At 63.6% G+C, this 21,363-nt stretch overlaps 2 protein-coding genes across 8 annotated transcripts in view; one reads left to right on the top strand and one right to left on the bottom strand.

The window, feature by feature from the left end:
• Nucleotides 1-511: 511 nt before the first annotated feature.
• Nucleotides 512-12,572, top strand: STK25 (serine/threonine kinase 25). The gene is given in 14 exon segments (XM_042995938.1): nt 512-644; nt 1,147-1,269; nt 6,429-6,659; nt 7,334-7,390; nt 7,848-7,956; nt 8,678-8,835; nt 8,919-9,104; nt 9,493-9,638; nt 9,871-9,903; nt 9,905-9,948; nt 9,951-9,985; nt 10,143-10,214; nt 11,754-11,890; nt 12,119-12,572. Coding segments are annotated over 13 exon segments (1,278 nt in total). The 5' UTR covers nt 512-644; nt 1,147-1,239; the 3' UTR covers nt 12,159-12,572.
• Nucleotides 12,573-12,712: 140 nt separating this feature from the next.
• The window catches only part of FARP2 (FERM, ARH/RhoGEF and pleckstrin domain protein 2), a 106,190-nt gene continuing 97,539 nt past the window's right edge, over nt 12,713-21,363 (bottom strand). For 3 of the 7 annotated variants that reach the window (XM_042995930.1, XM_042995931.1, XM_042995935.1), the window contains exons 21-30: nt 20,415-20,483; nt 19,739-19,828; nt 16,620-16,640; nt 16,330-16,412; nt 15,468-15,586; nt 14,959-15,119; nt 13,957-14,064; nt 13,566-13,717; nt 13,190-13,303; nt 12,713-12,949 (exon numbers count right to left, since the gene is read on the bottom strand). In XM_042995930.1, the coding sequence (XP_042851864.1) occupies nt 13,234-13,303; nt 13,566-13,717; nt 13,957-14,064; nt 14,959-15,119; nt 15,468-15,586; nt 16,330-16,412; nt 16,620-16,640; nt 19,739-19,828; nt 20,415-20,483 (873 nt within the window). In that variant the 3' untranslated portion in view covers nt 12,713-12,949; nt 13,190-13,233. Of the gene's footprint in view, nt 12,950-13,189; nt 13,304-13,565; nt 13,718-13,956; nt 14,065-14,958; nt 15,120-15,467; nt 15,587-16,329; nt 16,413-16,619; nt 16,641-19,738; nt 19,829-20,414; nt 20,484-21,363 lie in introns of those variants that run through there. The other 4 variants (XM_042995932.1, XM_042995933.1, XM_042995936.1 and 1 more) reach the window with 3 other exon arrangements.

Below are 21,363 nucleotides of genomic sequence, written 5' to 3'. Positions count from 1 at the left end.
CCTGCACTGGGCAGGGTCTCCAAAACAGGGTATCGGCGAAAGCCCTCCAAGGCGGAGGGGAGGAGGGAGAGCAGAGAGCGGGGAGGTGGGTGGAAGGGACCACCAGGAGGGAGGACAGAGAGGGGAAGAGAGGAGGGGAGGGGAGAGGAAGGCCGGAGGGGGATGGACGGGACTGGGAGGGAGGACGGAGAGGGGGTGGCGGGGGTAGTGGAGGAGGCAGACGGGGACCGGGTGGGCGGGAAGGGGAGCGAGTCCACGGGTGGGAGGACGCATGCCCAAGGGCCCCCCCAACCCCCGGCTGCAGGACCCCTCCTGGCCCCGGCCCCGGCCCCGCCCCGGCCCGGCCCGCGGCCTGCTGGGAGACGTAGTGTAGAGGCGCTCAGGAAGCCCGACTCCGAGTCCCGGCGAGCCCCGCGACACCGCCCTGCCCCGTGGCTTGCCGGGACTTGTAGTCCAGAGCCGGCGGGCACCCGAGCGCGGAGCGAGCGGCGGGACTCGGTGTCCCAGAGAGCCCCGCGCCGGGCCACGACACCGCGCACCGCCTTCGCCGTCGCCGCCGCTGGGCTTTCTCCGGTCGCCGCCGCCACTGCCGCTCCTTCGCGGGCTGGAGGTCCGGGCGCTCCCCGGGCGAGAGGAGGCTGCGGGTGGGAGCCTTCGTGGGCACTGAGGAGCGGGCCGGGGGAGGCCGGGATGGAGCCCCCCGGAGGTGGGCGCGCTGCCGGGTGGGCCCGCGCCTGCGGCGGTTGGGGAGGGGGCCGGGCGGTGGGGGGGTGTCGGGCGGTTACGGACCGTGGGGCGAGCGGAGGGCGCTGAGGGAACTGGGGGCGGGGCTTGGCGGTGGGGGCAGGGCGCGGGGAGGGGGGAGAGGACGCTGGAGGTGGGGTTCGGGGTGGGGTAGGGCGCTGGGGGCGGGGCTCAGCGCTGGGGGGGGTGTGAGGGGCGTGAAGGGGCTCGGGGACCCGGCCCTGGGCGGCGGGGGGAGTAGCGGTGGAGGGTCGGAGGCCAGAGCGCGGGCGGGAGAGGCTAAGAAGGGGGGCCCCGCTTGGTGAGGCCATCAAGGAACGAGACGGGTGGGGGCGCCTGGCCCCGGGGAGCCCCGTGTACCCCGAGCAGCACCAGCATCGAGCGCGCCTGCTGTCCTTCCAGTTGACTGAAGCGAGGGAGCCGGCTTCCAGAGCCTCGAGGCGGGATCTAGGGGCCTCGTGGGGTTGCAGCCGATGGTCTGAGGGCATCGCGGACATGGCTCACCTCAGGGGCTTCGCCAACCAGGTAAGGCTGGTTCCAGGATGGGGGGTGTGCGGCAGCGTGCCTGCCCCGCCCCCGCACGTGGGAGCGCCGACCGCCACGTCCCGGGAAGACGTTTATTTCACCCACGAGCGTGTCACCTGAAAAGCGCCTGGGCTTTCAGGAGAGCCGCCCGCTGAGGACCCCGCTCCTCCGGGGACCCCGAGGAGGGGGCAGTGCAGAGGGGCTGCTGCCTCGGGGCGGCTGGTGCGGGGTTTTGGGGGGCAGATGCGCGCAGACTTCTCAGAATAGAAGCCCCCCCTCCCCCCCCCACCGCGCCCCGCGCAGGAGTGGAGGGTGTGCGGAGGCTGACCTTGGGAGCAGAGCGGGGCCGGGTGGCGCCGGTGGGTTTGTCTGGGAACCTGGGTGGCTGCGTTTGCGGGGGCCGGGGCCGGGCCAGGGGCATGCCGGGCTGTGGCAGAGGCTGGGGGTTCCCTCCCTGGGGGCGCGATGAAGCAGCCTCGGGTGACTTGGTGTGTCGGGAGAGCTGAGGGCCCCAGTGTGCTTCTGTCGGGGTTTCTTGGGAAGGCTGCTCTAGGAGCGGTCACCTGGGCCGGGAGTGCCTGCCTACAAGGTTCTTGTGCTTCCCCACCCGAACCACTTTGCGGCATCACCGGCCGGCTCTGGGGGACCCCCCACATCCGGCCGGAGTCTGCCCGGAGCCGGCTGCTGGTGCTGGGACGTGGTGGCGGCAGCCAGCGTGGGGGCTTGTGGTTGGTTCCCCTCCCCGTTTGGTTGTCTCAAAACAAGGGCGATGGAGGCAGCATGAAGGGGACTTTTCCTAGGTGCTGGCGGTGTGGTCGTGTTCTCAGTGGGCTGGCTGCTGCAGGGTGATGGGATGGCCCGTTAGCCCCCCTCCGCCGGCATCTGCCCCGGGAAGGTGTGGACGGGGAAGCCTGTGGGGCTCCCATCGAGCAGCGCGTCCTGCACCGGCTGTGGCCACAGATGGGAACCGGGCCTCACCGGGTGATGCCGAATGGGGCTAGCAGATTCCTCTCTAGGCTTTGACATTTCTGTCTGGTAAGTCACATTACTGGTGCGCAGAGAAAACTCGGCCTCGAGCTTATTTTTAAGAGCCGCAGGATACATTTTGCACCCAGAAAGAGCCTCCCTTGCCTTACCCCGCCCCGCCCCCCATCCTGCTGCTGGTGAGTGACAGAAGCTGCAGAGAAAGCACCGGAGAACCAAGCCGGTGATGGTGAAGTGACTGTATCAAAGCTCACCTTGTAAGTTCCACGGCTGCAGCTCCCAAGTGCACAGAAAGCCCCAAAGCCGTGTGTGAAGGGCTTTGACGTTCATTGTCAAACTTAAGAGGCGCTTAGAAAGGTGCAGGTTAGAAAGAGAGAATTGATTTGGAGAAAAAACAGAACACTTTGGGCGACATTTACTTATTCAGTAAACGTTTATAGAGCGCTTGCCGCCAGTCTCTCTGCGCTAAGCCTTTTGCGTGTGTAGCTCTCGTGGTTCCCCTCAGCCTCACCACACAGGTGCTGTCGTCACCCTGGGTTTAAAACTCGGTGCTTAGAGATGTTAGTTGGCTAGAAAGCGGCAGGTCGAGGCCTCGAATCCAAGTGTACCTGGGGTGACGCTCCCAACCGTCCTGCAGTCCGATGGCAGGATGTGTCTGTCGTCACGGCTTCATTGTTTCTCCCAATGAATCAGAAATACCCTTTACCATTCTTCTTTTCCCTCTTAGAATACAGGAAGGAAAAAAAAGCTGTGGGAGTAGTTCCCGTGGGTCCCGGAAGTCGGAGCCCCGAGCTGCCCCCGTCCCCGTGTGCGGTCGGCGCTTCGTGTCGGCCCTCGGCGTCCAGATCAGACGGGGAGAAGGGACCCCTCAGGAACGAAGCCCCCTTTGTCCTTTCAGAGGCCAGTGGCAGGGAGCCTGTCAGCGTATCATTTTCTCTTGAGACAGTTGTCATGTGGCTCCGTGGGGCAGTCCCTGCTTGGGGCAGTAGGCCGTGCTCCCCCACAGCCTGCCCTCCCGCCCTCCACATCTCTCCTCCTCCCTCCTCCCCCCCAGCTTGTTCCTGTGCTGCCACCTGTCGTGTGGTGGGTGGGGATGGCTTCGCTCCCCTCATTTCGTGAGGTGACATTAACGGCAGACACGCTGCCAGGCAGCGGCCACAGACCTGGCAGCCTCAGGGTTGGAGGACAAGGGTGTCAACCCCCAGAGCCAGTCGAGCTTTTGAGCTTTTACAGCATCGCCTGGAAAAGCAGCCCGAGGCCCCCAGACCCAGGAGCTACTTGCCTTTCCTTCTCCCGGCGGGGCTGGGAACAGGTGGGCCCTGTGACATTCTTGTAGTGTCGGGGCCGCAGCCAGGCGTGTGCACGTGTCACACTGTCTGCTGAGTTGACTGGCCTGCAGTCGGGGGGACTCCAGGAGTATGAGAGTCGGGGGTTGGGGCTCCCCGCCTTCCTTGCCAAGCCAGGAACTCTGGCTTAGGGTCCACCGTGTTCTCCCGGGCAGTGGGGGTCTGAGTGCCCCATCTGGGGGTTTCCCTTGTTGGGTTGCTGGCCCTGCGTGGAGAGGGCCGCGGTGTTCTCAGCAGGGCTGAGGGGAGCGGAGCAGGAGGACGTGTTGCCAGCAATTGCCTGAGGGTGGGAAGGGGACCCGCTGATTGGTGCTGCCTGCTGTCCGTCCCACCTCCTCCAGCTCTTCTCTCAGGGCACCTTAGGAGAGGGACTTTCTTCGGCGACCGAGGACACAAGGTCAGGGCACCAGCTGGACTGGAGTTACTGGACAGCCGTCGTGGGGTATCCTGCAGGGCTGTGCCAGCCCTTCTGGGGCAGGGGACAGGCTGGCGGTCTGGTGGACCGCCGCCCCCGGCACCGAATAGGCGGTGACGGCTGAGTCGATGGCAAGAGCCTCTGGGAAGGTGCTGTTTGGGCCGATGCGGAAGGAGCAGGTCCGGGAGGGGCGTGTCCCAGACCATGCCCCACCGCGGCAGCCAGGGAACGGCGAGGTCCCCCGCCCGCTCGCGGAGAAGGCCCTCCGGCAGGAAGGTGTTCTTGTCCTGCCGCCGGCCGGTCACGTGTGGGGCCGGGGGTTGGCGGGATGGCGCAGGCGCCCTGCCGGGCCTTTCTTTCGGGTGGGGGTGGGTTCTGGCCACGTGATCCGCGCCACCCCCCTCCTGAACACAGCCGAGTGGCTGCAACTCGCGGCCACATGCCTAACCTGTCCTGGTTTTCTTGACATGCGCGGCAGGAATGGAGATGCCCGGCGGTTGGGCCCGAGGGACCCGAGTGGCGCTCAGCTCTGTGTCCTGCTGAAGCCTTCAGCCTTGGCTTGGGGACTCGGTGGTAACTCGACCGCGTGCACCCGCTGCGCCTTGTCCTCTACATGCACTGGCTTGGGGACTGGGCTGCTGGTTCTGGTGAGGAAGCGAGGAGGGCCACGTTCCTGAACCAGCTGGGCCAGCGTGTGGATGGAGTCCGGCCCGGCCCGCCCCGTCTGTGGGGACCGTGCTGAAGTGCTGCTCTGCCCCTTGGTCCCGGCCAGGCCCCGCTCCATCTGCTGTCCTGCGGGGCTCCTGGCACCCGACGGCCCCTGCTGTCCTGGCTCTCTGGGTGCTCGGAATCAGGGCTGCTCACCTGTGGGCCTGCGTGCTGTCCCCTCCCTCCCGGTCGCACGCCTGCACGCCTCGGGAAGGCGGCTAATTAGCAGTTTCTGTTGACGTGTAGTCTCTGTCTGGAGCCGGTCGGGCCCGACGTGGAGCTTTGCTGGGGGTGAGCCCAAGGTGGGCTCCGTGTGTGTGCCGAGTCCACGCGTGGAGGGCTCAGCTCGGGACCGGGGGCGCCCACCCACCGCAGGATGGGCCGTCCCTCGGGCTGATGAGGCACGGGAAGCCGTACTTTTCTCCCTCGTGTACCCGGCGCCAAGATGCTCTGTTGCCAGTGGTGCTGGGGCTGTGGCAGCGGCCTCTGTGCCGGGAGGCGCCTCCTGGTGGATCCGAGTCTCGGGGCCTTGGAAAACCCTTTCTGCCTCTGCCTGGACAAGACGCTAGGCTCCCACCCTCCTGGCCCCCTGCGTCGCTCTGGGGCTGTGTGGACTGCTGCTGGCTCTCTGAGGACACAGTGGCTTGGCGTTCCCAAGAGAGTGCTGTTCTCGGGAGCCCGGGGGGCCACGTGCGCAGGGGTGTTGCCTCCTTCGGGCAGCCCCCCAAAGGCTGAGAGCCATCTCAGCCCCTGACGTGTGGAAGGTCGGCGTCAGGCGTGTGAGTGTCCGCCCACGGGCGGGCGGGTGCCCTCTGCCGGCCGCGCCCTGGTGCTCAGACCTCTGGGCGCTCTTTTTCAGGCTTTGAATTTAAGTCCGAGGACAGGACGGTGCGCTGGTTTTGCGTGGTACTTGAATATCCAGGATTAAGCATCCAAGACAGCATCAGTTTTCAACTCCCCGCTGGTGTGAGGGTGGAGCTGTCTTGAGGACTGATTTGGGGACCAGAAGGGAAGCCGTTTCCGGGGGGTGTGGCTCCCAGGTGTGCAGGGAGAACCGGCTGACGCCATAGACTCTTGCTCAGGAGGAGTTCGGGGGGGTCCGGGGAACCGAGAGCGCCGGTACCTCCCTCCCCTGCCCCCGAGTCTAGCTGGGGTGTGTTTGTTACAAACGAAGAGGCAGCATGGGTACGTTCTTGCGAACTAGGCCCCTGGTTCGCGAGACTGCGTTGGTGCTGTCCCCACTGTCCCCGCTGTCCTATGGGATAGCCTCGCTGCCCCCAAGTCCCCATTTCCTACCCACGTATCCCCTTTAAACTTGTCCTTGTGCCTCACTTGGCCCTCCCCACGTGTCCACGTGTGGGGTGTGGGCAGATAGGGTATGACCTTCATGGTCTCTCCACCTGCTCCACAGCCTGGTCCCCTGGCTGCTGCGGGGGCCTCTGTGCTCCTTTGTGGGGAGGGTACGTTTAGGTTTCCTGAACAAAGAGGTAAAAGCAGCAAGGAGAGGGGTGCCTGGCCGGCTCAGTCAGAAGACTGCGACTCTTGATCTTGGGGTTGTGAGTTCACGCCCCACAGTGGGTGCAGAGATTATTTAAAAAGCGTAAACTTAAAAAAAAATGTGGGTGGGCTCCCTAGCTCCTCATTTTGGGGATTGCCACCTCCTCCAGCAGGGTCACCCTCAGTCTGCTTGCTCCGTGTCTCTACAGCACTCACGCGTGGACCCCGAGGAGCTCTTCACCAAGCTCGACCGTATCGGCAAGGGCTCCTTTGGGGAGGTATACAAGGGGATCGACAACCGCACCAAGGAGGTGGTGGCCATCAAGATCATCGACCTGGAGGAGGCCGAGGATGAGATCGAGGACATCCAGCAGGAAATCACTGTGCTCAGCCAGTGTGACAGTCCCTACATCACCCGCTACTTCGGCTCCTACCTGAAGGTGCCTGTGGGGTGGGGGCTCGCTCCATGCCAGGCCTGCGCTTGGGTAGATGCCCGTGACCGCCGCCCCCACCCAGGCTGCCTCCAGAGAGGCAGAAAGTCCCTGTACCTGCTCGGGAGGCCCGGGCTGGGTCTGCCCCACATGGGGACGTTGGGGACAGGCCGGGTCTGAAGGATGAGGGCACTCAAGAAACTACAGTCCCGAGGGCCAGGTGGGCATGTAGGACATGAACGCGACCTAGTTGGCTCTGCAGTGGCCGTGGGGTCTCACTTCCTGGCCGTGCCGTCTCCCGGGCCAGGGCAGCCCCACCGCACAGCGCCTTTGAGCCCACCCCCCGCTCTGCCCTTGGGGGCCCGCCCAGGGGGACGCCTGGGTGCAGGTGCCCGCAGGCCGAGTGCCGGCTGGACATGTCATTCCTGCGGCCTGGTTCCCGTTGGGGTACTGGCATGGGGGACCTGGCCACCGGCCTGAGCACTGGGTCCATCTACACACACACACATCAGGGGTGTGACAGGAGGGGGGGCTGGATAGGGGCCCCTGGGGCCCTTTTGCGGTGGGTCCCTGAGGGTCGGTCCCTGAGGGTTCCTGAGGGCTGGAGGCCTGAGTCTCCCCTGACGGGGAGTGTGTGTCTTGGGGCCGTGGCCTCGAGCTCATGGGCGTTTCTCTGGGCCCAGGGCACGAAGCTGTGGATCATCATGGAGTATCTGGGCGGAGGCTCCGCGTTGGACCTGGTGAGGCATAGGCTGCGGCAGTGGGCGGCTTGTCGTGGGCAGGAGTGGACACAGGAGGTGGCTGTGGGGCTTGGGGCAGCAGCCCTGGACCCACTGCCTGAGGACCCCCGTCTCCTGTGGGCCTCCGGTCCTTGGCTGTTTCGGTGTGGTGCGTGCTAAGAGCCTTCTCAGCCCAGAAGTGAACTGGGGTCCATTTCCACTGGTTTCCCAGGGGTTCTGGGCTGGTGGGGTGCAGGCGGGCCAGCGCCCCCAGGTACGTGGGCTCGGCAGTGGCCGGGACCCTCTTCGTGCCAGCGGAGAGAACGGTAGATGCCGTCTGGAGAGAGCCTCCCCCCCTCCCACCTGACTCAGCATCTGAAGTCCACTTATCCCCTGGTGGAGGCCGCGGCCGTGGGGCTGGGATTGGCGTGTGCCAGTGGGGGTGCCTGAGGCCCTGCCGTCCCTTCTCTGCCTGCAGCTGAAACCCGGGCCCCTGGAGGAGACGTACATCGCCACCATCCTGCGGGAGATCCTGAAGGGCCTGGACTACTTGCACTCGGAGCGCAAGATCCACCGAGACATCAAAGGTCCCCGGGGGCGCGGCCCCTGTCCCTCGTCCCCGTCCCCTCCAGACCCTAGAAGCGCCAGGGTGCGAGGTGGAGGTCGCTGCGAGGGGTGTGCGGCTGGCGGTACTGGGGGGTCTGGGACGTGGGGACCCTTGTAGTTCGGCGCTTCTGGCCTGAACTCCCTTGGGCCGTCCGACGCCGAGCGGTGCCGTCTCGCTCTGTTCCTGAAGACGCTGCCAGTAACAGAACTTTCCGAGTATGTTGTGCCCGTACGGTGGGGACACCACCTCTGCTCCTCGGGTCGGAAGGGACCTGATTAAAGCAGACGTGTGGATTTTTTGCTCGTGGTCTCCTGAGCGCCCAGTGTGTGCTCCAGCGGCCCCACCGTGGGAGCCGGCCCTGCCAGGGGCAGCCGGGGGTGTGAGGGCGAGGGCCAGAGTCACCTCTGCCTGCTTTGCCGTTCGGGAGAAAAGGGCGGCGGCTCTGTTCTTGGGGTTTGTCATATAAGGCCCACTCTGGGAAGGCCTGGACCTCGTGCCCGGGCGGGCCCCTCCCGCAGCCACCCCCTGGCTGTGCACGTGGTCCTGGGTGCCTGGCCTGCCGGTGCCGAGGAGAGCTAAGGTCCCTGAGCCGGACCTGCTGGCGTCCCCAGGTAGACCTGTGCTTCCTCAGGCAGCTGTGTGCAGGGGGAGGGGCCCTGCGCGGTGCTGAGGGTGACCCCCTACCGTCCTGTGTCGAGCAGCCGCCAACGTGCTGCTCTCAGAGCAGGGTGACGTGAAGCTGGCCGACTTCGGCGTGGCGGGGCAGCTCACAGACACACAGATCAAGAGGAACACGTTTGTGGGCACCCCCTTCTGGATGGCGCCCGAGGTCATCAAGCAGTCGGCCTACGACTTCAAGGTGGGCGCGGCGGGCGGCAGGGGGGCCGCCGCGTGGCTTGGGACCCCCCCGGCGGCAACAGTCCCGTATGGGTCTCCGTCCAGGCTGACATCTGGTCGTTGGGCATCACGGCCATCGAGCTGGCCAAGGGCGAGCCTCCGAACTCTGACCTCCACCCCATGCGTGTCTTGTTCCTGATTCCCAAGAACAGCCCGCCCACCCTGGAGGGCCACCACAGCAAGCCTTTCAAGGAGTTTGTGGAAGCCTGCCTCAACAAAGACCCCCGATTCGTAAGGCCTGTCTCACCCTGGCCGCTGGGGCCCTGGCTCTGTGGGGTGGGCCGGGAGGAGGCCTGAGCGGCTGAAGGCGGTAGGGGCGACTCTGGGACCGGGCCCCAGAGAACGGCCCCGTGGGCGGGGATGGGGCCTGAGGCCCCTTCCTTGCGCCCGGCCTCGCCCAGCCCCGAGCGCCTCCCGATCCAGAGCAGGCCCTGGCCAGGGGCTGAGGTCTGGGGGAGCTCGTGGCGGGTGTTTACCTGGTGTGGAGGGGATGTGTTCCACCCCAGCCTGCTGGTGGCCTCGTCCCTGTGGTCCCCGGGGGGAGCCGTGAGCTCCGGGAGTGTAAAGGCAGAGCTCAGCTGTCCCTGGCGTCCGCTGACCTGTGCCCTTCCTTCGGCAGCGGCCCACTGCCAAGGAGCTGCTGAAGCACAAGTTCATCACCCGCTACACCAAGAAGACCTCCTTCCTCACTGAGCTCATTGACCGCTACAAGCGCTGGAAGTCGGAGGGGCACGGCGAGGAGTCCAGCTCCGAGGACTCCGACATGTAAGGGCCCTTCCGGGGGTCACGCCCCCTGATGGCCGTGGGCCTTGTGCCGTGGCGGGGGTGGGGGTGGGGGGTCAGTGGGCCCCTAGGGCCCCGGGGCGGGCCTACTTGACATTTAGGGCCATGAGGTTGCCTCCAAAATAAACGGGGAGACTAAGGGCAGGTGTGGGCCTTGGGACCCCCAAATCCCAGCCCCCATGCTCCTCATGACCCTTCTCACCTTCCACCGTAGTGACGGAGACACTGAGGATGGAGAGCAGGGCCCCCTCTGGACGTTCCCCCCCACCATCCGGCCGAGCCCCCACAGCAAGGTGCACAAGGGCACAGCCCTGCACGGCTCCCAGAAGGTCTGACCTGGCTGGGGGGTGGGGGGCAGGCACCCAGGCCTGGACACCTCATGGGCTGCACCTTTTAAGGAGGTCAGAAAGCTGGGAGGGGGGCGGGGCACGCCTGACCCTGGGGCACACTCGCTCTCATCACCCTGCCGGGGCTTTGACTTGGCAGTCTGCGGAGCCCGCCAAGAGGCAGCCGAGGTCCCAGTGCCTGTCCACGCTGGTCCGGCCTGTCTTTGGAGAGGTAAGGGCCAGGTCAGGGGGTCCCCTGGGGCAGGAGGCTATCGTGCTTCCCTGCACACGCTGTCCCCACATTGCGACCTTGAGACCTTGAGGTTTATCAGGAGGTGTGCTGGCCAGCCCCCCCCCCCCCCCCCCCCCCCGCCGTGTGGGGCTTCTGGGCCCCTTGAAGCCCATTGTGGTTGGACCTGGACCTGGGGGCCAGGCTTTCTGAGCAAAGCAGAAGCGGCCAGGAGAAAGTACTTTAATGTGACCTCCCCGAGTTCTCCCCCTGCTGTGGTGGTTTGGGGTCTCAGGATGGCTCTGATCGAAAACTGTGACTTTTATTTTGAACTGCAAACGCATGGGATGGTCATCTGTTGAGACAGAGCCTGGGAGGTTCAGTTCTCAGTGCTGGATGTCAGGCTCAGGGCAGGGAGGCCTCAAGGGTCATGTGACCCAGCACGTTACCTACCAGTGGGGGGTCGATAGCACCCCAGGGACCCCCACACCCTGGACTTGGGGCTGGCAGTAGGTCAGGGGCCCAGTTCCCACCGCAGGCCCAGAGAGGGAGGAACGGGGTGCTGAGAGCCTTCCTGAGGCAAGTGGGCCCTGGGGTATCCGCTGGGGGGCAATGGGTAGAGGCGGGAGAGCTCCCACCTGGAGGGGCCTGATATGCAGGGGAGGAGGTTGGGGAGGAGCAGGTGGCCAGAGCGGTACTGTCCGGCCACGGACCAGGAGCTTGGGCTCAGCTGGGACACGTCCCCACACTGGGGAGGGAGGCGGCCAGTGTCAGAGGAGGGCCGGGGCTGTTAGCGCCCTGGGCCGCTTGGAATGTATAGAGTGGAGGGGTGGGGCCCTGGGCTGCTGGAGCCCCTGCACCGTGTGTGATGGCACGTGTGTGGGGAGGTTGGGGAAGCATAGCCTCATCAGGTGGTCGGGGCCCCCCTGTGGGGCCTGATTCTGTGGGCGGGGCCTGAGGTGGAGGCCGCTGGACGGGGTGTGCTAGGAGGCACCCTTGTAGTTTCTGTGAGGGGTGTGGCAGGGGACCCGGGTGACCTGCTTCTAATCCCCAGGGCGGTGATGCCTCCCTCTGGTTCTCACAGCCCCCGGTGGTGGTGGGGCCCAGGGTCAGGATGCCTTGATCTGGCTGTGCTGCGCACTGAGGGGCTTCTGGGCTGTTCTCTCAAGTTTGCGGGGCCTGAGGCACGGGGTTTCTGTGACCCTTGGGAGGAAGCCACGTGGTCAGCCTGGCCCACTGTAGCGTGACGGTGACAGGCCAGTAGAGACCCCTCTCGAGAGCGGAGTTGGGAGATTCCCTCAGGCGCGGGGGTGGGGCAGCATCTGTCTTTGCGGGAGCCCCGGGTTTGGCCTGAGCGGTCCCAGGAACCCCGGGGGACCCGGCCCACCCTAGCTCTGCGGTGGACCGACAGCTGGGGTCCCGCAAACGCAGGTCACCGCGAGGGGCCGGGAAGCCTTCCGCGGGAGCTTCCTTGTGGGAGCGTCAGAGCCGAGGGCCCCGGGGTCGGCAGTTCCGGTCAGGCTCCCGGTGGTCTCTCCACAGCTCAAGGAGAAGCACAGGCAGAGCGGCGGAGGCGTGGGGGCGCTGGAGGAGCTCGAGAACGCCTTCAGCCTGGCCGAGGAGTCCTGCCCTGGCATCTCGGACAAGCTGATGGCGCACCTGGTGGAACGCGTGCAGAGGTGAGGCCCGGGGCCCCGGCCTTGTCTGCGTCGGCTTCTCTTTTTCTTTCCTCTGGAGCCTCGGGGCCTGCGAGGAGAGGCCGCGGCCCCCGCGGCCCCCGGCGGACTGTGCTCAGAGGCTCGGGTCAGAACGCGGGCCGCCCCCTCCCTCGGCATCCCGGAGCCCCCACCCTGCCCGGGGCCGCGCCCCTCCTGGCCGGGAGTGACCGGGTCTCCCCCGCTCCGCAGGTTTTCCCACAACAGAAACCACCTGACGTCATCCCGCTGAAGGCGCTGCTGCTTGAGAAGTGGGGAGAAGGGTCTTTGTGTGGAGCCCCCTGTGCTGTCGTGGCCACGTGGGCCTCACTGCCGGGTCACCGCCCCCCACCCGCGCAGAGGGTCCCTCTTCCACGTCCCCTCCTGGCAGCGGAGCACCGACAGGTGACCACGTGGCACGAGGAGCAGAGACTGTCGGGGCAGCCCTGCCTCCTCCCCTGCCTGGAGCCCACCGAGGCCGCGCCGGGCCCAGGTTTGCTTCGTGTCGCATTACCGTGTCTCCCAAGGACTCGTTTCGGCCAGGACTTTTTTTTTTTTTTTTAAAGAAAACGAACTTCCTGCTTCCCTAAATGTTCTGAGGTTAAGGTGTTAGTTTTCATAGAACGTCGAGAGGCTCGGGCCACTTTCAATAAAAACCTGAATCGGACAGATGCTGGTGGTGGGCGGGGGCCCCGGTTCTGGCTTCTGAGTCCTTATCATGGCACAGGGTGACCCTGTGGCCCGCTGGCAGGAGAGCAGCGGAGAAACTCTTTATCTTGGACCGCACGCACGTTTGCATGGACAGACTAACAGAGCCCGTGTCCGTTTACTTTGATTTGTGAGGAAACCCTGGGGAACCGAGAAACTCTAGGCCCTTGCCCTCCCGGGACCAGGTGGGAACTTTGGTGTCCTCTCCTCCAGAGGGCTGTGGGGCGGGCTCCAGAGTGGTTGCTGCTGGACTTGCGTGGACACGTGTCACCTGGCGTGCAGCTGTGGGGCCCACCCTGGTTCCCGTTCCGGGCCGGTCCTCGGCGGAGCACTGCTCTGGAAGAGGAGAGGGCAGGGGAGCGTGGGGTGCGGCCACCATCCCTGAGCCGGGCCCGCCTTTTTGTGTGTCCTTCCCGGTGCCCACTGGGTCTCGGGATGACGGCCCTCCCAGAGGTCACTGTGAGGCGTCCCCACGCTGTCCTGCCCCACCTATCCTACGCCGGGGACCCGAGGAGACCACAGCCACCCCTGTGCCGTGGGGAAGACGGGACCCGCGGTCACGGGGGTTGTGCTGACCCTGCTCTGCTTCTTGGTTCTGCCCTCCTCGGGCAGGGCGGGCTTCACGCCTCGTCCTCGGGGCGCCTGGCCCTCCCGGGTGAGCTGCTGGCGCTCTCGATCACCTCCATCCACCTGGAGAAGAGGCTGGGCCGTCAGAAGTTCCCAAGATGCTCACTCGGATTTCAGGGTGTGCCCTGGTCACACCAGTGGCCTTGTGCTCAAATAACTCCCCAGGGGTAACCCCAGGCACGGAGCGAACGGACCAGCCAGCCCTTCTGGAGGCGGCACCCAGCCCTTCTCTCCAGGGCTCAGAGCGCCTGCCTCCGGCACCCTCTGTAACAACAGGAGACCCGCGGGGACAGCGGCCGACCGTGGCCGCCTGCCACAGGATTACCTCTCAAACGTGTACTTGCTCTCAGCCCGGAAGAAGTAGACGTGGGACTTGAACTGGAGCTTGAAGACGTGCTCCTTGTGGACGCAGTCGGCCTCCTTGGGGACGCTGACACTGTAGCCCAGCAGCGGGAGGCTGGCCAGGGGGTAGTCGTCCTGCAAGGTGGCACGCGGCTCGGTGGATGCGCCCCCCTCCCCTCCCCCCCCCCCCCCCCCCCCCCCCCCCCCCCCGCGACCACCGCCGAACCAGCTCTCCCCGTCGGGACTGAATGCCCCGTGGGAGCGGGCGGAGGAGCCGGGAGGCCGTGCTCTCCTGTGCTAGGAGCAGGGGCCGCTGTCTGCCAGTGCCACGGGCACAGCCGCCTCCCCGCCCCGGCTCCGTCCAGCACCTTTACCTGATGAGTTTTGTAGAAGAACAAACAAAAGTTGGTAAAAACCACCCAGAGCTTCTGCCAGCCGTTACTGTTTTTGAATTTTCTCAGCAGGTATCCTGAAAGCTGGTTCTATGGGAAAGAAAGACACCGGTACTGGTTAGCGTCCTGGGACTCTGTCCCGGAGCACCTGCTACCCCAAAACGCGCGTCGGCCCCCGAGGGCTTTCTTGGCTGTGGCCTTGACTACACTTTACTGAGCGGCAGCTTCCTTCGCCAGGGCTCTGGGTCGTCAGTCTGTTCATAGTCTGACAGAAGGAGGTTTACAGATGTGGGGGGTGAGGTCCCAGGCGCTAAGTAGAAGGACACGAAGTTTCTTTTCCCTGTTTATAACCTCCCCAGCCATGACCCTCATAAACCCGATGCTGCGACAGGCCACGTGGAGCCAAGTTAGCACGGTCCCGACGAGACAGCCTGGCCCTGAGCGTGGCGTCCTGACCCAGGATGGCCCCTGTGGCCAGTGGCCCCGCCTCTCCCTTGTAACCCTGACTGTGCTCACGAGGGCCCTGCAGGGACGCCTTCAGCCCGCACTCCTCGCCCCGGGCTCGTGGGGCCTGGCGTGCTGGCGGCGCTCTGCCCTTTCGGTGGGCCCTACCTTTCGGGCCCCGGCTGAGGGGGGAGCCCGGGGCTCTGACGGCTTCCTCACTTGGCTCTGCCTCAGGTACGACAGGAGCCCAAAACCCACAGCGAATGGGAGGCGGCCTGGGGGCCGAAGGGCTGGAGCGCGAAGTGGCCTCTCCGGGTGATGGAGGTGGGAGGGGAGGCGGCAGCCCCCACGAGACCGCCCTTTCCGGAGAACCCCAGGGACGCCGTCCGCCCGGCTCCTCCCGCACGGAACTCATCTCGTGGGCCTGCACAAGCCCTGATGGTCACGGTCAGCCCGCAGCCTGGTGGCCCCCTGCTCTGCCCGGTCCAGCCCTCCTCCCCTGTAGCCAGCGCAAGCAGAGGGCGCTTGGGGCCGCCGTACCTCGACGGCCGCGCTCTGGTCGGCTCTGGAGACGCTGGTGTTCCGGTACCAGCACACGTGCACTGTGGTGTTGGCCCGGTGCTGGCCCTGCCCCTCCAGGGACCCGTGGACGCCATGAGTGTCTTCGGACTCTTTTTCCGGAGAGACCTCCTCAGAGGACCCTGGGGAAGGAGTCGGCCCTCTGCTCAGAGGGAAACGGGAGCACGGGGCGAGTAGGGTGGGGGTGGGGGGTGCTTTTGGTCCGGTGCTCTGGACTGGGGGACGAGGGAAGCCTGCAGCCCGGGTCAGCAATGGGCGGAGAGCAAAGTCACGCGGCGCTTCTGCCAGAAGAGCTCGTGGTCCCTCCCCGCGCCCCGCCCAACCTCTCCCCTGGTGTTCGGGGTGCCTGGACCGTTCTCTGTGGAGGGAGAGCCTGTGGGCCAGCAGGAGGCCTGTGACCAAGAAAAGGGATCTGTAGGGAAGCTTAGGTGCAGCGGGGTCCCCGAGGGGGCGCCCCGGCCGGAACTCACTGCAGGGAGGAGCGCACAGCACGCTACCCGGCAGCACCAGGGACGGGTCACCCCCGCTCTTGGCCACGTCGATGGCAGTGTTCAGGTCACATATCCACTTCTCCTTTTCCAGGCGGGTGCTGGTGGGGGAGGGCCAAGGCTCAGCGCCCAGATCACAGGACCCAGGCCACCAGGGGCTCCCTGCTGTGCCGGCTTCTCTGACTGAAGGTCCGAGGGCTGCACCCCCCTGGGAGGTGAAGGGCCTGGAGGGGGGGGCTTCTCCAGGGACACTTTATTCCTGAAACCAGAACTTTCAAGTCTCTGCCGCTGAAATACCAGACCCGTTCCTGGTTCATGATTAAGCTGCCACGGCTTCCTGGTGGGGCATTAAGTGTCCTGTGCTCTCTGATGTCAGCGGTGACACGATGACGACGGGGTGGAAGCCCAGAGCCAGGTGCCCGCCCGGGAGGAGAAACGGCTCCCCTCTGGAAGGGGCCAGGGATCCCCGGCCCCTACAGGGCAGTGAGCCGCCTGCTCACCTTTGAGCTCAGGCCTCCTTCACACTGGGGTGATTTGGGGGAAGTGGCTCGGCCGTGGGGGCAGGTGGAGGCCGGGCCCCTCCCCGACTTGAGGGGACCTAAGTGCCACTAACCATGTGGGCTGCCCCTGGTCGAGGTAGCTCAACAGCACCGTGGCCGCTCCATGGGGACATTCTCAAAGGTCACTCGCTTCCCACCACAGGAGAACCTGCTCTCTGGTCACATAACTGAAGCAAGGCTCAAGGGGGCACGCGCCCCACAACGACCTCGCTCGTGCCAGAGAAGCACTCCCCCGCCCCACCCCACCGCCCCGGGCCGCTGGGTGCACAGTGGAACATTCTTACCTGGCTGCCACCACGACTGTTTTCTGAGCTGCACAAATGGTGAAACAGTGTGGAACAGACCGCTCGCTCTCGCCCTCTTCTACCTGTGGCGGGAGAAGAGGCGGGCGTGTGGAGTGAGCCCGGGGCCGGCAGAGCCCGCGCCTGCAGCACAACACAGGTGCCTCAGAAGCCCTGTGCTGGGCAAATCTCTGCTGACTACCAGGGGCTACAGGGGGCATGGGGATCCCCGGGCCACGGCACCTGCCACCCAGGTGGGCGAGCTGTGGGCCGCAGGGCACCCAACTACTCACCGGTGGGTCCAGCACTATTAGCTGAAAGTCAAGCACAGGAAAAAATGTTGAGCATTTTCATTATCAAAAAGGGAAATGGACAGTTCGCTTTATAAACCTGGTACCAAAACCTGACAAAGTTAGCTTCAGAGAAAAACCTGACGGACTGCTCACGGTTCTAAGTGACTCACTGAAGTAACTCCCAAATAAAATACTATCTAATCAAACCCAAAGCACAGACAAGAAATTGTCCTGTGACCGAGGAAGGGGGCTCCAGGGATGCAACGGTGCTTTGACGCTGGGAAGCCGGCCAGCACAGGTCTCCCTGTCGGGAGGAGGGCGGTCATTTCTGCAATGCCACATACACGTCAGCTAAAATCCAGCGTGTGACTTCTGATGTCTCTCACATGGAAACGGGAGGAAGCCGTAAACATGACACAGGTTCTCTTTCTGAAGCCAAGACCTGTCACCCTTCCCTCTGCATTCAGGATGAGGGCCGGCTGTCTGTTCCCCGGAACCAGCTGGTTACAGACCACCCCCGAAGAGACGGCTTCCCTGTGTGGGGGCCCGTGCGATGCCAACCACCAAGCCTCACTCAGGACACAAAAGATCTGAAAGTGTGAGCAGTGGCCAGCAAGAGAAGGTCACGATGTTCGTCTCCCTGTAAGTCAGCACGTAAATGTAATGCCATTGAACTAGAAATCCCGGTGCTGTTTTTGCAAGGAATTTGTCCCAATGATTCCTCAGTTTATCTGGAAGAATTAAATACTTGAAAGTAGCAAAGAACTTTTTCAAAAGGAGGACGAATAAGGGGTGGAGCTTCCCAACACAGCAACCCCCCCACATGACAGAACAGTGTGAACTGAGGCTGGCCCGGAGAAATGAGACGGGAGGCCCAGCGAGCACCCCAAGTGTGAAGGCCACAGTGTTTCCGTGACGAGGGCAGCCTTGGAGGTCAGAGAGAAACAGATTCGACAAAGGAAGCTGCGTGCAAGGGGGGACGTGGCACGTCCCCATCTGGCGGCCCGCAAGGAAACACGTTCAGGCAGTTTGTGAGGGAGACTTAAGGAAACTGAATGGATCAGAAGAACAAAAAGGCGCCGATGTGATCTTGGCACAGGGAAGGACTTCCTGAGCCCGCACTAAGGATGGGAGCCCTGATGGAAAAGATGAACTGATCTGACTATAAAAATGTCTGAATTCCCTCCTACAGCAAGGATTTGTTGGGACCTCTGTGCCAGGTGCCGTCCCAGGAGCAAGACACGATCACTGTCCAGTGGACTTTCAATTCTACCAGATCACACCAAACCGCAGGCGAGACAAACAGGACTTGCCAGCTGGGGAAGGGATCCGAGGCCTCGGCGAGCGGGTGGCGTCTATAAAATGCGGCACAAACGTGTACGAAGAGCCAACAGGCCGACAGAGACCGTGGCAGCAGACGCCCGCGTTGTCTCCTCGGGGAGGCCCCGGACTCTAGGAGACACGGACTCCGTCGGCCTCCACGACCGTCCAAAAGCTGCGCCACTGGTGGGACTGTGAAGGATGAGGGGTGAGTGCCCAGTGCCCCCCGACGCCGTGGAAAGAGGCTCGGATGCACTTAGTGGGAGGCCGGGTCGTGCATATGCTCCGCCAGTGATGTGGCGCTGATATTCGGAGCCAGAAAAACGAGCTGCCCAAGGCTCAAACAACACGTGCTGGGCGTAGAGATGTGTAGAAAGACCAAAGTCCAACGGGGTTATTTCTAATTTCGAAAAACTAAATGGAGCCAGAATGTCCAATGTCGGGAAACAGTTCAGAAAGCCAGAGTCTGGCCTCCCAGTCCACTGCCCGTCTCCATTAAATGTGCACGGAGCCCACCTATTACAAGCACAGGAGACGTCAGGGATGAAGCGCTGAGCAAGAACGAGCGAGTTACAGAAGAGCTTGTAGGTGATTGTGCCGTGCCGCCCATGGAAATGTTCCCGTACAGACGGAGCCTGAAGGGCATGTTGCAATAATGCCAACAGTGCGTGTTACTTGGTGGTGAAGTTATGAGAGATTTTTATATTTTCCATTTTTTTCTATGATGAAAGTATAATTAAAAAATATACACTTTAGAACAGATGGGGTCTGCTTCCAGCGAGGGCAGAGGAGTGTGTTCGGACAGGCCCCGTTTTGCTGAGGGTGGGGAAAACCACCAAATGTTATAGGCTCGGGTGCCCAGTGGAAGGAGGCACAGTGCCCAGGAACACGGAGGGCCGGGAAGGGGAAAACACCCTTGAAGAAGGGTGGGGAAATTGAGGCAGACCAGGCAAGTGTAGCAGAGTGGTGTCTGAGCCCCCGCCCGTGGACACCTGGACGGGAGGCTGGCGGGGCTGCAGGAGAGACGCTCACTGTAGTGTGGCCTGTTCTGGACCAACGGCACAGCTCTGTGGCAAACACCCGAACCTGGCCAGCCATCTCGACTGTTCCCAAAGACGGGGTCCAGGCTGAGTGCAGGTTCACACTCCAGGGCGAATGGACAGTGAGTCGATGTGTGTGCGTGAGCCTCTCTGAGACCTTCACGCAGGGTCGTCAGACCACGAACAGCACCGACCACAAAAGGTAAGGCTGGGGAACTGGGTCACATCAAAACGAAGGGCTCGTCAGAGACCACACTGAAGTGTCTGGTTGAGCCTGTGCTGGGGGTACACAGACATGCTGACTGGTGTGTGGTGTGGACAGAGGGCACGCTGTGCAACAGGGTCACCGGTGGCCCAGGCCCGCTACGGCGGCGCACAGACGGGGTGCGACATTTCCTGTGGCCAGCTTCTAGAACGTGGAGGGAAGGCCCGAGCCCAGCCCCCAACTACAGCCTGACGACTTGTTGGCGGTGCTGTCTTCCGGTTTTGAAGCTGTGCGCGCATGTGCACGTGTGACAGAACTAGGAACGATCAGACGACGTGAAGAGAACGGCCCATGTGAGAAGGGATGAGCACAAGAACAATGAAAGGGGATCGGGATTTTTTTTTTCAAGAGCTGGGTCAGCCCCATTCCCTGAGCACCCAACTGGGGTCTCCCATTGTGCCGTCTAAGGAGGGACAGGCCCCCAGGGGAACGGCAGGTGGGCTGGAGCATGAGGAGGGATAGTAACGACCACCGGCGCGGTGCCTGGCACTCACCAGCATGCCACGGAGAGGAAGGAGGCCCCGGATCCGGAAGTGGCTGGTACCCGTGACCCCTTTGCTTGTGTAGAGCAGCATATCTGAGAACTGAAGACGACAGGCTTTATTACATGAAGCTTAAAAGCAAGCGACAGGTTTCAATGTCTTAATAGACCAACTTCAGCGCCTGGGGCCTTTATGTGGTTATCAAATTGGCTTAGCTTGCTGGAGATTTTGGGCAAAAAAGGGATTTTTTTTTTCAGTCACACGATTATTTTGACGAGCTGGTAACCACACGAGGCAGCAGATCTCTTAGGCCCGCACGCCCAGTGCCCGCCAGCTGGAGGCGGTGGGGACTTCTGGCTGGTCCTCCGGTCAGGCTCAGCCAGGGTGGCTCAGGCTGGGGTCTCCTAAGTGGCAGGAGGAAGGGAGCTGATCAAGGGGACCCACCGGGAGGGCCTCTCTGAGGCAAAGCCAGCTCTCAGCAGAACATTCCTGCAGCAACGGGAATGTGGACTTTTCTATCTTCTGGTTTTCTGATGGCCTTGCAGACAGGCCTCCAGAACACAGAATGAGGCAGGCGCCTCGCTGCGAGTGTTTTGTGCCGTCCTAGGCGGGCTCCTGTCTGACTTGGGGCTGCTTGCCTGGGCCTCAGCGCTGGCTCACCGGACACAACCACACCCACCCCACCTACCAGAAAGAACATTCTCTGCTGCAGACCTTTCTTGGTGAGCTTGTGAAGGCAGCCCTCGCGGATGAACTCCTAAAAGACAGAGATGAGGTCCTATTTGTGCCGAAGGCCACCTCTGCAGGTGGTGTGCTGGCGGGGCTGAGGGCCAGGTGATGTCACCATTTATACTTCTCTGAGCCCGTCTGGATGAGCCACTCACAGGCCCCTGTCCGACCCTTCGACAGTGCCCTCCTACCCAGGACGCTCCATGCTTTTCCGACCTCTTCCCTTCCCCTCCCCCCCCCCCCCCCCCCCCCCCCCCCCCGCCTCCCTTGGCTTCCAAGTCGGTCCCCAGGCTGTCTGCTGAACACCTGCAGCCCCGTGTCGCCACCGGCCAGCTATGCTGAGAGCCTTCATGGAATGCAAAGGGCACTGTTCTTGTTGAGGGGAAGCTTCTGGAAGGTTCAGACACAGAGATACCGGAGTTCAGCTTTGAGGAAAAACTCGGCCAGAGCAGCCTGAGAATGGGAGGGAGGAAGGGACAGCTGGTTCCCACCAAATGTTCACAGGTAATTAGTGTCAGCTGCCACCTGGGCACTGGCATTTGGAGAAATGATTCCCCAAATCACGCAGGCTTTTCCACCCCAAAGGAATGAGGCCCTGGTGGGAGCCGCCCACACTCGTCCTGGGCTGTCCCTCCACCGAGGAGGAGAGGGTGCGGCCTCTGCCGCCAGGGCCTGATGGCACCACCAGGACCCGGGCACACCCTCACACTTCCCCACCTGCCCCGGAAGCAGCACTTCCCAGGCCCTCGGGCGTCCACACAGGCCTGACTGCCCACACCAATGGCGGGAAGGGTCGGTCCTGGTAATTCCGAAGAATTCTGGTTTGGACAATTTCCAGACATTCTGCTGTCATCTGTCATTCCTTTCAGAGAAGCAGGAGCGTGAGCTTCACACCCTGAGCACTCGCC

The sequence above is a fragment of the Panthera tigris genome, chromosome C1 (assembly GCF_018350195.1).
Source record: "Panthera tigris isolate Pti1 chromosome C1, P.tigris_Pti1_mat1.1, whole genome shotgun sequence".
Lineage (NCBI taxonomy): Eukaryota > Metazoa > Chordata > Mammalia > Carnivora > Felidae > Panthera > Panthera tigris.
Note: the sequence above shows the minus strand (reverse complement) of the source record. Positions and strands in the feature narration are given on the sequence as shown.